The sequence below is a fragment of the Macrobrachium rosenbergii genome, chromosome 58 (assembly GCF_040412425.1).
Source record: "Macrobrachium rosenbergii isolate ZJJX-2024 chromosome 58, ASM4041242v1, whole genome shotgun sequence".
Lineage (NCBI taxonomy): Eukaryota > Metazoa > Arthropoda > Malacostraca > Decapoda > Palaemonidae > Macrobrachium > Macrobrachium rosenbergii.
The window spans coordinates 12,979,344-12,993,154 of record NC_089798.1 but is presented as its reverse complement, the minus strand read 5'-3'; the positions used below and the strand labels follow the sequence as shown (position 1 = coordinate 12,993,154).

At 39.7% G+C, this 13,811-nt stretch overlaps 1 protein-coding gene across 5 annotated transcripts in view; it reads right to left on the bottom strand.

The window, feature by feature from the left end:
- The window catches only part of l(1)G0020 (RNA cytidine acetyltransferase l(1)G0020), an 803,858-nt gene that overhangs the window by 483,500 nt on the left and 306,547 nt on the right, over positions 1 to 13,811 (bottom strand). For all 5 annotated transcript variants that reach the window (XM_067102059.1, XM_067102057.1, XM_067102060.1 and 2 more), the window contains one exon: positions 6,778 to 6,962. In XM_067102059.1, coding sequence (XP_066958160.1) covers positions 6,778 to 6,962 — 185 coding nt within the window. The remainder of the gene's footprint in view (positions 1 to 6,777; positions 6,963 to 13,811) is intronic.

The following is a 13,811-nucleotide window of genomic DNA, read 5'->3' as shown; positions in this document are numbered from 1 at the left end:
CCAATCCCTTGCTGCGCCTACGTATGTCTCCTCGCCGGCGTACAACCCTACCTATGAGGGCCGTGGGGTCTTTCACGGCCTTAATAGGAGCGCAAGGGGGGGTAGAGGTCGAGCCCCCTTCAGAGGCAAGGCTGGATCCGTCTCCCGGGGGGAAAAATGGCCGCAGTAGAGGAAACAAACCTGCTTCCTCCCACTGAGACCAGTTAGGTAGGTGGAAGCCTATACTGGTTCAGAGACCAGTGGTCCTTCAGTCCTTGGGCACACAGCATTGTGTCCAAAGGTCTGGGTTGGAGCTGGATCAAGGGTCCCCCTCCCATCACCAGGTTTTACCAACCTTCCTCCAAAGCCCTACAGGACTTTGTGACGGAGCTACTCAACAAGAGAGCAATAAAGAAAGTGAGGCACCTCAAGTTTCAAGGCAGGCTGTTCACTGTCCCCAAGAAAGGTTCCGGCCAGCAAAGAATGATTCTAGATGATCGGGTTCCTGGGATCGTTAGGCTTCCAATTGAACAAGGAAAAGTCCCACCTGACTCCGGAGTCTCGGTTTCAGTGGCTGGGTCTCCTGTGGGACCTAACCTCATACAAGCTATCCCTTCCGCCGGCCAAGCGGAAGGAAATAGCTGATGCTACCAGAAAGTTTCTGAAAGGCAAAGTAGCCTCCCGCCGGACTCAAGAGAGGTTTCTCAGCTCTCTTCAGTTTGCTTCAGTGACAGACCTGCTCTTAAATGCGAGATTAAAAAACATCAGGCTCCGAGACAGAGTCTCTCAATCCCTCAAATCCTGAAGAAAAGGCTTCGCCCGTGGTCCACAGTCCAGGGTCTCTCGAAGTCTGTCCCACTTCAGTTTCCCCCTCCTGCTCTGGTAATCCACACAGATGCTTCTTTAAGCGGCTGGGGAGGATACTCACCAAAACAAAAAGTACAATGGACTTGGTCTACAATGGTCCATCAGTTCCATGTAAACACCTTGGAAGCTGTGGCAGTGTTTCTAACCCTAAAGAAACTTCGCCCCGCCGGCCAGATTCACATCAGGTTGGTGTTAGACAGCGCCGTGGTGGTTCATTGCATAAACAGGGGCGGCTCCAATTCAAGTCACGTAAATCAAGTGATGTTTGCCATCTTCTCTCTGGCGAACAAGCACGGCTGGCATCTGTCAGCCACCCACCTAGCGGGAGTGCGGAACGTGGTGGCGGATTCTCTGTCCAGACTAACTCCGTTGGGGTCGGAATGGTCCCTGGACGGGGAATTATCCAACTGGATCCACCGCCGGGTTCCGGGACTCCAACTGGATCTGTTCGCCACGGAGAGCAATCACAAACTTCCCTGTTGTGTGGCTCCCAATCTGGATCCCCATGCCTATGCCACGGACGCAATGTCTATGGCTTGGAACAGTTGGGAGAGAATCTACTTGTTTCCCCCATTAAACATGCTGTTGAAAGTCCTGCACAAACTCAGATCATTCAAGGGTCGGGTAGCCTCGGTAGCCCCCTATTGACCGAAGAGCAACTGGTTCCCCCTTCTCCTGGAGCTCAAGTTGCGGTGTCATCAGATACCCAGACCCAAACTGACTCAAGTAGTACAAACCAAGGCTGTGTCAGCTTCCTCAAAAGTCCAGGATGCACTGGCTTTATGGACTTCATAAGGTTTGCCGCACAGAAGGGAGCAAACATTGACCCCGTTAACACTCTGTCTCTGGAATCTGATAAGCGAGATTCTACTCTCAGACAATTTGATTCTGCAGTCAAGAAACTAGCATCCTTTTTAAAGGCATCCTCCTTAACAACGTTCTGAAGCTTGCCTCAGGTATTAATAATTCTCAGTGCTCTTATCTGGATCTGCTTAGGAAGACCTTATTCCTGATTAGTTTAACTTCAGGTGCCAGAATCTCAGAGCTGTCCGCTCTCCAGAGGTGTCGATCACATTGATTTCCTCCCGTCGGGAGAAGTTCTCCTTTCCCCTGATCATATGTTCCTAGCGAAAAATGAAGACCCTCAGGACAGGTGGTCTCCTTGGAGGGTGGTGCCTCTTCCACAAGACCAATCCTTATGTCCAGTCCATACTTTAAGGGCTTACTTACAAGAACTTCTCAGTGTACATCTGGTCCTCTTTTTATCAGGGGAAAAAGGTGGAACTCTTTTACTGAAAGCTTTAAGACAGCAAATTCTGTATTTTATTAAACAAGCTAACCCGGATTCAGTGCCTAAGGTTCATGATATCCGTGCGGTGGCTACTTCTACCAATTATTTTCATAATGTGGATTTTGCTGAACTTACCAAGTACACGGGATGGAAATCATAGTGTTTAAACGCCACTATCTAAAATCACTCGAAGCTCTGAAATTTTCTACAGTGGCTGTGGGGAGTGTCATTCCCCCACCTTAATTTATCCTTAGTCCTCATCCTTTCCCCCCACCCGCCCGCCTGCCTCATTTATTTCTCTGCCTGTCCTCCTGGATCAATCATGCCTCACTGCCTAGCTCCTCATTATTGATAATAGTATTGCTAACCTTAAGAGTGTCTTGGTGTATTTGCTTTTGCCATGCTGTTGTTTAGATTTAGCCTAAGAGGTACCTTGTTTGTTTTGCTTTATGCTTTCTGTACCTCTCCTTTTGTGTTGAGTAATTTATTTCACTCTTGTCATTGCATTGTGTTGTGTTATGTGTATTCATTTCACCTGTACTTACCTGTGATCTGATACACTGTTAATTGTTTTTGAATTTTTCATATTAAATCTAGTTTTGCATAGCATGTGCTTTTATTCATTTTCACCTCCTCTTGGTTTTTGTATCTTTGCAGTCTTGGCATGATTCTCTGTTACTCTTTCGCCGGGTGACATTGGGATGAGCTCAGAAAAGGGATTTTGACAAAGGAAAAATCTATTTCTGAGGGAGGCCCTGTGTCACCCGGCGACCCTCCCAGTGTCTGGCTTTCCCCCCCGGTTTGGGCATGCCAAGCCTGGGGGTGGTGCTAGCCTGGAATGAGTTCAGATGGCGCTGAGGTCGCCGCTTGGCGGGCGGGTGAGCGTGGGAGCTGGAACGGCTCTCTGCTCTTCCGAGGGGTTTTGCCATTGGGATATCTTTCGAGTGTGGTTCTGAGGTTGTGATTCCTTCAATCACCCTTGCTTATACCGATGTCTTCATTATAGAAGACGCTCGCTCTGGGGTAGTAACTCCAGCATTCCTGAAAGCTTTTTCTCTGGTATATTTAGCAATATTTATACCTAGAAATTCGTGTTAGTATGGAATTTCGCCGGGTGACACAGGGCCTCCCTCAGAAATAGATTTTTCCTTTGTCAAAATCCCTTTATTAACACCACAGACAATCAATGGACTGAGTAGGTAGCCAGATCTGAGAGTCCAGGGAATCAGTCAACAGCTAGCTTGCAAACCATGTTATCACTACTCACTGTCATTGTCTGCCATAGTCTACTTCTGGCTGGGTCCCTCGGAAGGCTAAGCAGGTGACTGGGCATGAGTATGTGCTCAGGGATCGGCCATGAGTAGACTGATGACTAATCCTTTCTATGCCCATGGACAGCTGTCCTTGTAAGTGATGTTTGGGTTATATGTCCCAAAGGAAGACCAAGTAGGTAACCCGGGACAAGTTGACTCATGGCTTGGGAATTGATCATAGGCTAGCTAGCAAACCTGTCAACCCATGTAAATTGTCAAAACACATTCATACAACAACTGTTTTAGCTACTTCTTTTGGTGCAAAGCCATAAAACTGGATAAAGTAACACAAATTTTCATGGCAATATCTTTGGAAAAATCAGTCTAGGGAAACAATGGCAATATCTTTGGAAATATCAGATCTGCTGGGTTATAAGCGAAACAATGCTCCAGCATGACAAAATGTGTAGACAGGATTCAGCTGCAGTTTGACATTGCAGGGCCATGAAAAAGTCAGTTTCATTTATTGACTGCTGTGTTGTTATAAGCAACTTCCTCTGACTTTAAAAGACATGGATTTTCTGCTGTGCTCATGCTTATGTAAGTCCAACAGATCAACAGACATCTCATTAGAAGATCCAATGACAAAATTTTAGTAGGGCTAGACAGGATTCAGCTGCAGTTTGACATTGCTGGCAGGGCATTTGTCATAACAAGAGTTTGTCATTCTCTCCAAGCTGAAAGTCTCATGAGACCCCGTCGACCGCGAGTATTCATTTATTGACCTCAAAGAAGGGCACCTCATCTTGCAGATGCACTTATTCTTGTATTATAGTTGAGGACGCATCTTATATCATTATATGGTGAGACAATATATATATATATATATATATAATATATATATATATATATATATATATATATATATATATATATATATATATATATATATATATATATATATATATATATATATAGAAAAAAAAGAGGAATTCCTCTGACTTTAAAAGTAGACATGGATTTTCTGCTTCCTGTTTTCTTACGGAGCAGTTAGTCTACCTCATGCACAGTTACAATAAATGCTTATGGCATTGGTAATAATAATCTTGCAGTCCAACAGATCAACAGACATCTCATTAGAAGATGCAGACCAATCAAGGATAAAACACTTTTTAGTAGGGCTAGTGACAGCAGGTTAACAAAAACCACTATCACTATAATCATCTGGCTTGGAACACCTCTTAATCTGCTCAAAAATAAAAAAACCTGTAAAAAACAGAAGGTTCAGAAGCTGAAGAGGTGCTGGCATTGGAGCATTTGTCATAACAAGAGTGCCCATTGTCATGGCTACATCATTAACCTCAGATTTCCTGGAGGAGCTAATCAGAATCAGGCCAAAACAAAGAAAAGGTGCATCAGCAGCATGCAAACAGTTGGCACCGTACACTACAGGTATGAGATTCTTCAGGTATGCAGCTGGAAGCAAGAGCATAATTGGAGGAAGATACTGTCAAACTGGAGATGAGCACTACTACAAGCAGAAGAGTACCATGAGCAGGAAATCCCTCAAGAGAATGGCTGGAAGCAGAAATGTAGATGGAGGCAGCATCCTGGCCAGTGATAGAAGTGCTGCTGGAAGATGGATGTGGCTAGAGGCAGGAACTCAGTACCTGAAGTATGCCTATGAGCAGATCCATTGTATGCCAGAGCATGGCTGGAACCATACATGAAGCTGGAGCCTGGCAGTAGGCAGACACATCACTGGCAGTTGGGCAGCACCCTGGAAAGGGCAGGTGAAAAGTGGCAACAGTGCCCCATGGAGCCAAGGCAGCACAAGCAGTCCATGGTTATCAGTGGGCTCGGTTATCAGTGATCTGGTTTGACAGCGCTTGTCTAGCGATGAAAATCGGCAATTTTTGGCGGCGAAAATCACCGATTTCCACTTAACGGTGCTGATAATTGGATATTGGCGCTGATATACCTAACGGAGGCGCCGATAACTGGCGATTTTTGAATTGCCGAAAAAGAGCTGAAAATTGCCGATTTTCAGTTATCGGCACACTGAAAGAGCGGAACCCCCGTTGATAACCGGGGACTGCCTGTAGTATGTTTGGAGCATTTGCCTACAGGAGGTGCGGTGCTAGCACCAATAGAGAGAAAGGAGTCAGAAGAGCACAGGACAGAAATATAAACCTTTGCCTCGATGGAGACAAAGGAAAGACCATCCAGAAAAAGCATGCATCTGCAATGAGATAAAGGAAGAAAAACTTCACTAGCAGGAGGAGGGAGGAAGACCACTGGTTCTCCAGAAGCTGAAACAAAATCTCCTTCAGCTACTGGTGAAGGATGGAGAATGGAAAGTACTCAAGTTGATCCACTGGAATGGATGCAGAAAAATGCAATAAGGGGGAGCATTGGACAACACAGGAAGCATCAGAAAACAGCTCAGGGACACACTGGAAACTGCCAATGGTTTGAAGGCCAAATAAAAACACACCCACTTGACTCCCTGGAACATTTCTTAAAATTCATCCTGTTAAAACTGAAAAACCACTGAATAGGAAACCAACCACTTCAACTGTTATTTCTCAATTTGGGGGACACACTGGAAACTGCCAATGGTTTGAAGGCCAAATAAAAACACACCCACTTGACTCCCTGGAACATTTCTTAAAATTCATCCTGTTAAAACTGAAAAACCACTGAATAGGAAACCAACCCCTTCAACTGTTATTTCTCAATTTGGGGGAAAAACTCAGCTACAAGTATTACACAAATTATGTGGATCCCTGCCAAAGTTAACAAAACACTAGTCAAGAGCTCACCTAGCAAACCTAAATATCTGTGCTAAAGCATAATGATAACAGAGTATCAAAAAGCAACAATCAAAATAAATAACAAAGGTTTAATGAAGAAATCCTGTACAACACAGCCAGTAGCAAAATGTAAAAATCAGCAATAGAGAGCACATAGCCTCCAAAAAAACTTTAAAAGAAAAAAAAAAATAGGAATAAAATTGCAGTAGCACTTCATATAACGACAATGGTAACAAGAAGACCCCTATTTTAATAACTACAATGCACTGAACATGAAAAATACAATAGCAATAAATTATCTATGGTGAATCAGGATGAAAAGGGCAATCCAAAATCCATCCAAAGTTTGGGGAAAGCACAGTGGGCTGCAAAACCAATCAGCAGACACACAGCAGTTGCTCAGTTTGCCACCAGGGACCTGAAGGGACTATGTGCACGCATCAGCCTACTGAGAGTAGGAGTTACTTTTTTCTTATGAAAATGAAGTGTTTGGGAAATCACAGATACACAAATTGGCTATATATAAGTAACTGGTTTATGATTAAGCAATTTACACCACAAATTAAAATACCTTTCATTAAATCGTGGAACAACATGACAATGAGCCTCTGTTCGATATCTTGAATGAACATCCATGCTGATTGTATATAACTGACGAAGTGAAGTCACAGTTTGCAGAAGAATTACAATGATGCCACCACCTTCCACAGTCTCCATTGTTCGACACAGAATGTTGGGGGTTAAAGCTTCAAAATCCTGGAAAGAAGTAAGGATTTTGCTGGTAACAGAATCTTCACTGGGCTATGTTCTTTTCATGAAAATTTTAATTATTAACTGAATTACAGTTTTCACGATGAAAAGTGACTTTTTAGTTAGTCACTGTATTTATGAGCCAGGAAGATTTAGCTGTCTGAACACTTATCTTGCCATCAGTAAACTTTTGCTAATAATCAACCTATCAGTTATTTACCAAAAATTAAAGGAGAAGTGCAGTCCACACTGTCATACTAGACTCCTCCACAACTCTTGGAAATTCTGTTCCAAATTTAGAAGAAATAATATGTTGGTTAACAACACTGCACATGTGACACACAAATTTCTTAGGTACAGGATACAGTCTCACTTTTGTATCTCTAACCTTGCATTAACACTGTTTCTGTTTCCTACAGAGCTGGCTGACTATTCATCAGTATTATTTCTCTTAAAACACCCTGTGATTTATTTCCATTTCTGTCTGTCACTAGTGCACTAATTTGGGAAAATTTATTTCACAACTAATCATATTTTCCAAAGAATTTTATAGGTAAGTATCTGTTCTTTCTCTTATTTCATTTCTTTACCTTAAATTTCCTCATTGTTAATAAAATGATTATATTCAGCACCCCTTAATTACTAACAGTTTTCTTTCCATTTATATTTTGTCACATTTAGTCCAGTAACTAACTATTTATTTTTCACATATGTTTTTACAATGCAAATGATTATGCCAAAAATTATCGTCATTTGCATATAGTGTACAGTACAGTACAGTCACCTGGTGAATACAGTAACAAGAAGGCTACACTTGGCAACAAAACTGAAGCAACAATTTTCTTAAATCTTCAGAAGCATATTGCTCAATTCTGTGACATTGGCAAGTCTAGAAAGAGGGCAGAGCTTCATTCTTGTCATGTTTGCTGTTTGACTGATTTCATATAACTTTAAACCATGAAGATGCTACAGAAGTTCTGGAATAACTGATACTTGCATGCAGTAACAGCCTCTACATTATTCATTCAAGCTGTATTTGTAGTGGCATTTCAGTGAAGAATATCAATAATTTCTCTGCAAAACTTACTGAGTAACCTTACTCATTAATGACATAATAACACCAAAATGAAATAGAATGCATTGATAATAGGTAATACAATTTTATATATAAGATAAAATTGTTAAAATTTGGGCAATATCCAAGTAAAATTATGCAAAACAATTGAGGAATAAGTACAACATTATGAGAGAGAGAGAGAGAGAGAGAGAGAGAGAGAGAGAGAGAGAGAGAGAGAGAGAGAGAGAGAGAGAGAGAGAGAGAGAGACTTATTTTATAGAGCTATTCAATTCATTAATCTTTACAGTATTTGCCAGACTGAGTGGTGGTGGACATGGTGGACTTGTGAAGGGAAGAGGAGTGGGGGAATAATGAATCAGTGCACTGACACGACACAGGATACCGGATGGTGGGGCAGCCTAGATCACACTTTACCATTCTGCATAAACTTGAAGTGACCTTGGTATTCAAATTAATTCTCTACAAAATTCATACCATAGCCTTGATTTGATTCGACAGCTGCTGTAATATTTAAAGACAGTAAAAAGAAGGCAAGAGAAATTCAACCATAGGCTATTGTCATTCTTACTTTCTTGATGTAACCTATATATTTACTTTTAAAAACTGATTTCCATCAACAAAACATTCACAAAAAAATCTGTGTACAGTAAAAATATGTTACCACAAATAACCTGGGATCTACTACTAATGCAAACAAAGTTTTACATCCTGCAATAAAAACCATTGTAATAAGATATTTTTCAGCCTTTTGGCCAATAATGCAGCCAAGTTAGCCTTACAGGCTAACTCCGACTGTTTGGAGTGAGATCATAATCAGAAAATCTTCAAGTTTACAGACTACTTTAACCTTGATAAAGATTTACTTTTTATGACAGTAGCTTCATAAATAGCAAGCACTGCAATTTCAAAAGAAAAGATGACAATAAGAAATAAAATGGAAATGCCTCATATTTAAAGGGAACTCTAACAAAAAGTAAATACAGTAAACCCCCCGTATTCTCGGGGGATGCGTACCACACGCCCTCGCGAATAGCTAAAACCCGCGAATACTTAGAACCCTTCTAAAAATACTTAGAACTGCCTATTTTGATAGTTCAAACACACAAAAGAAAACTAAAAAGGCTTATACAGGTATTATCCTACTTACGATGGGGTTAGGTTCTAAAAAAAACCCATCGTTTGTTGGAAAAAACTTATCTCGAATACTGACTGCATAGCCTAGCCTACACTAGAGTATTCAATACCATGTATACATGTACGGTAGCTAGCTTTCACTATAAAGTATACTCTATGCATACACGGTATAGTAAATATTAATATCAGCTAATTCTGGAGGTTATGTCGAGTGACTTATGATAACTCGATACGAAGAGAAATTAAATAACAAAAAAGAATTACCTTAGCCTACACTATGGTATATCATATACATATATGGTAGCCTAGCCTACATTATATTGTACTCTATATTCACATATCGTATAATGCAAACATCAACATAATAAGTATGCATCTTTTCCATGATTCTTTTAAAATGCTATGCCTTAACCCTTAACCCTTCCCTCTCCCCCTTCCGGAGCATACTATCAAGTGTTATTTTAGATGCGTCCTCCCCCTCCCCGTCCCTCTTCCATCCCCCTCTCCCTTCCGGAGTACACCTTACTATCAAGTGTTAATTTAGCTGTGTCCTCCCCCTTCCATGCACCTCTCTCTCCCCCTTCCGGAGTATGCGATCAAATGTTAATTTAGCTGTATCCTCCTCTCCCCTTCCCTCCCCTCCCCAAGCACACGATCAAGATTAATTTAGCTGTCCTCCCCTCCCTTCCCTCTTCCATCCACATTCCCCTCACTTCCCACCAGCCCCTTTCCCGCCCCTTCCTCCTCCACCCCTCCCTTTCCCTCCATCCCCTTCCCATTTTCCTCCCCTCACCTCCTATTCCCCTCTCCTTCCATCTTCCCTCCGCTTCCCCCTTCCCTCCTCCATCCCCCTCCCCTTTCCCTTCTTCATCCCCTCCCATTTCCTCTTCCCCTCACCCTTCCCCCTTCCCTCCTCCTCCCCCGTAAACAGATATCAATTTCGTTAACTGCAGTTATACATTGGTTACAATTTCTGTCAAAACTAAAAATTACAAAATAAAAAAAAATTATTAAAATGCACTATAAAGTAAGCATTAATTTTTTGAGACACCAAGATTATCTTACAATTAATCATGTCTTACAGAAATAAAAGCGTGGGCACCAAACCTGGAAGGAAATGCTACAGGAAGAGAAATAATTTTTTTTTTTTATTTATTGTAGCATTTCCTTACATGTTTGGGGCCCACGCTTTTATTTTTGTAGACATGATTAATTATAAGAAAATCCTGGTGTGTCTCAAAAAATATTTTAACTTTTTATGCATTTTAATAAAAGCGTGTTTTATTTTTATCTATTTTTTTTTTTTTATTAAGACCTAGGCTGATGGATAAAAATAAAATCACTGTTCTTTTTTCAATATAAAATTTAATTCCTAACTTGTTCAATGATACAGACATATAAATATGTACGTTTAAGGCTCGGTGTGCATATCTGTACATCTGCATTTGCCTCCATTTAGATATATATGTGAAATATCTCCCTGTATTGTACGCTAACAAAACATCTGAAATACAGTAGCCTACAATAAAATGCCATTGAGTACTAGAAAATGATGAAATATGCAGTAGTATAAAGAAGTATAATAGAATAAAAGGTCTCTGAAGGCATCATCAGTCATTCTTAAATAATTTCTTTTCTCTCTTTCTCAGCCATGACTTCCTTCACCCATACTTTACGCTTTTTCTTGCAAATTTCATGTTCGTATTCTCCTTATTGCACTAATCTTTCTTTACTTGGTGCCATGCTTTAACACGACCTAAATGAAAGGGTGGAACTCACTATCAAGACACTACAGGACTATCCTCTCTAAATATGTGTAGAGCTAGTCATCTGCGTGTGTGGGCAATATCCACGAGGACTGCAGCGTGCGCTAGTCCCGGCAGGACAAACCCGATGCCAGTCGCGTGCGTGTATGGCCAGCTTTAGTCTGCTTTGAAAATGCATAAATGTTGTAATTTCAGTATACTGTATTATTATTATTTAATCTTATTAATATTTGAAAATTAGCTCTTATTAGGCAAGTCATTTATATATCATACTAACGTAGTTAGTCTTCACCTTCCACAAATTTGTTAGAAAAATCTTATGCAGTCATTCTCTCTCTCACGTCGGTGAGAGAGAGAAAAAACATTCTACGCACCCTCTTTATAGTGTATGCAAAGCCCGTGAAGTACAAACTTTGTGATTGGTTAAAATCCCACCCTTCCTGCCAATAGCATGTCGTCAAGGAGGGCGGGAAGGGGATGAGGGGATTGTTACAAGTTGTTATTGGCTACTGTCAGTCCTGCCAGCCAATAGTGTATCGTCATGGAGAGAAGGGGTTGCTAAGAGCTCTGTTATTGGCTACTTCTAATCCCCTGAGCGGGTATCGTCATAAGCCTACAAAAAAGCAATAAAAAAAAATTGTCACACACGAGATGATGGGATTTTAGTATATTTTTATGTTCACATACAGTAATCAATATTTTTTTGAAGGATATATGCAATACAGAGAGAGATATGGGCGGTTGGCCTTACTAAATCTTAGAAGTGAAATTATTCGTGAATTATTCAAGAACAGAGAGAGAGAGAGAGAGAGGAAGTGATTACATCGGTAAGCAGTTTTATGATTTCATGGGATTTTAATTTAACTTTTATCGATCCTTTGCTGTGGTTACTTAACCCTTAAACGCCGAGCCTCTATTTACAAAAACGTCTCCCGTATGCCGGCAGCGTTCGGGAGTTAGCGCCAAAGCAGAAAAAGGTTTTTTTCAAAAAATCACAGCACGCTTAGTTTTTAAGATTAAGAGTTCATTTTTGGCTCCTTTTTTTGTCATTGCCTGAAGTTTAGTATGCAACCATCAGAAATGAAAAAAAATATCATTATCATATATAAATATTGAAATATATGACAGTGCAAAAAAATTTTTTCATATATAATATAAAAATTGCGCTGTGAGCAAAACGGTTAAAGCTAACGGGTTATTTTTTTTTCTTGGCATTGTACGGTAAATTGCGATGATTTTGGTATATAACAAATTGTAAAACGATCAAAGCAACACAGACAAAATATTATCACAAAATGATGCATGAATTCGTGGCGAGCGGACGTAAAAAAATTTTTTTTTCAAAAATTCACCATAAATCAAAATATTGTGCTAGAGACTTCCCGTTTGTTGAAAAATGAAGCTAATTGATTGAATATTACTAGACTGTAAGTGTTTTAGCTTACAATTGCAGTTTTCGACCATTTCGGTTGAGTTAAAGTTGACCGAAAGTCGAATTTTTTCTATTTATCGTGATTTATATGAAAATATTTCAAAACTGATAAAAGCTACAACCATGAGTTATTTTCTGTTGTATTGTACATGAAATTGCGCACATTTTCATATATAAAAGTTTATGTAACGACTAATATAAAACGGTGCAAACATTATGACAACGTGACGAAAGAATTTCTGAGATGTTCGGCCGAGTTACCGCGCGGACGTAAGGAAAATGTTTTTTTCAAAAATTCACCATAAATCAAAATATTTAAAAAATTCACCATAAATCGAAATATTGTGCTAGACACTTCCAATTTATTGCAAAATGAAGGTAAATGATTGAATATTACTAGAATGTAAGAGTTTTAGCCTACAATTGCGTTTTTCGACCATTTCGGTCGAGTTAAAGTTGACCGAAGGTTGAAATTTTGGCAGTTATCGTGATTTATGTGAAAATATTTCAAAACTGATAAAAGCTACAACCATGAGCTATTTTCAGTTATATTCTACATGAAATTGCGCACATTTTCATATATAAAAGTTTATGTAACGACTAATGTAAAACGATGCAAACATTACTACAAAGTGACGAAAGAATTTCTGAGATGTTCGGCAGAGTTACCGCACGCAGACGTAAGGAAAAAGTTTTTTTTCAGAAATTCACCATAAATCGAAATATTGTGCTAGAGACTTCCAGTCTGTTGCAAAATGAAGGTACATGTTTGAATATTACTAGAATGTAAGAGTTTTAGCTTATAATTGCGTTTTTTTACCATTTTGGTCGAGTTAAAGTTCACCGAAGGTTGAAATTTTGGCAGTTATCGTGATTTATATGAAAATATTTCAAAACTGATAAAAGCTACAACCATGAGTTATTTTCTGTTGTATTCTACATGAAATTGCGCAAATTTCCATATATAAAACTTTATGTAACGACTAATATAAAACGTTGCAAACATTACGACAACGTGAAAATGAAAGAATTTCTGGCACGGACGTACGGAAAAAAGTTTTTTCAAAAATTCACCATAAATCGAAATATTATGCTAGAGACTTCCAATTTGTTGCAAAATGAAGGTAAATGATTGAATATTACTAGAATGTAAGAGTTTTAGCTTACAATTGTGTTTTTCGACCATTTCAGTCGAGTCAAAGTTGACCAAAGGTTGAAATTTTGGCAGTTATCGTGGTTTATATGAAAATATTTCTAAACTGATAGAAGCTACAACCATGGGTTGTATTTTGCTGTATTTTACATGAAATTGCGCACATTTTCATATATAAAACTTTATGTAACGGCTAATATAAAACAGTGCAAAAATTACGACAAAATGATGAAAGAATTTCTGAAATTTTTGGCCGAGTTACTGCGCGGGCGTGGAAAAAGTTTTTTTCAGA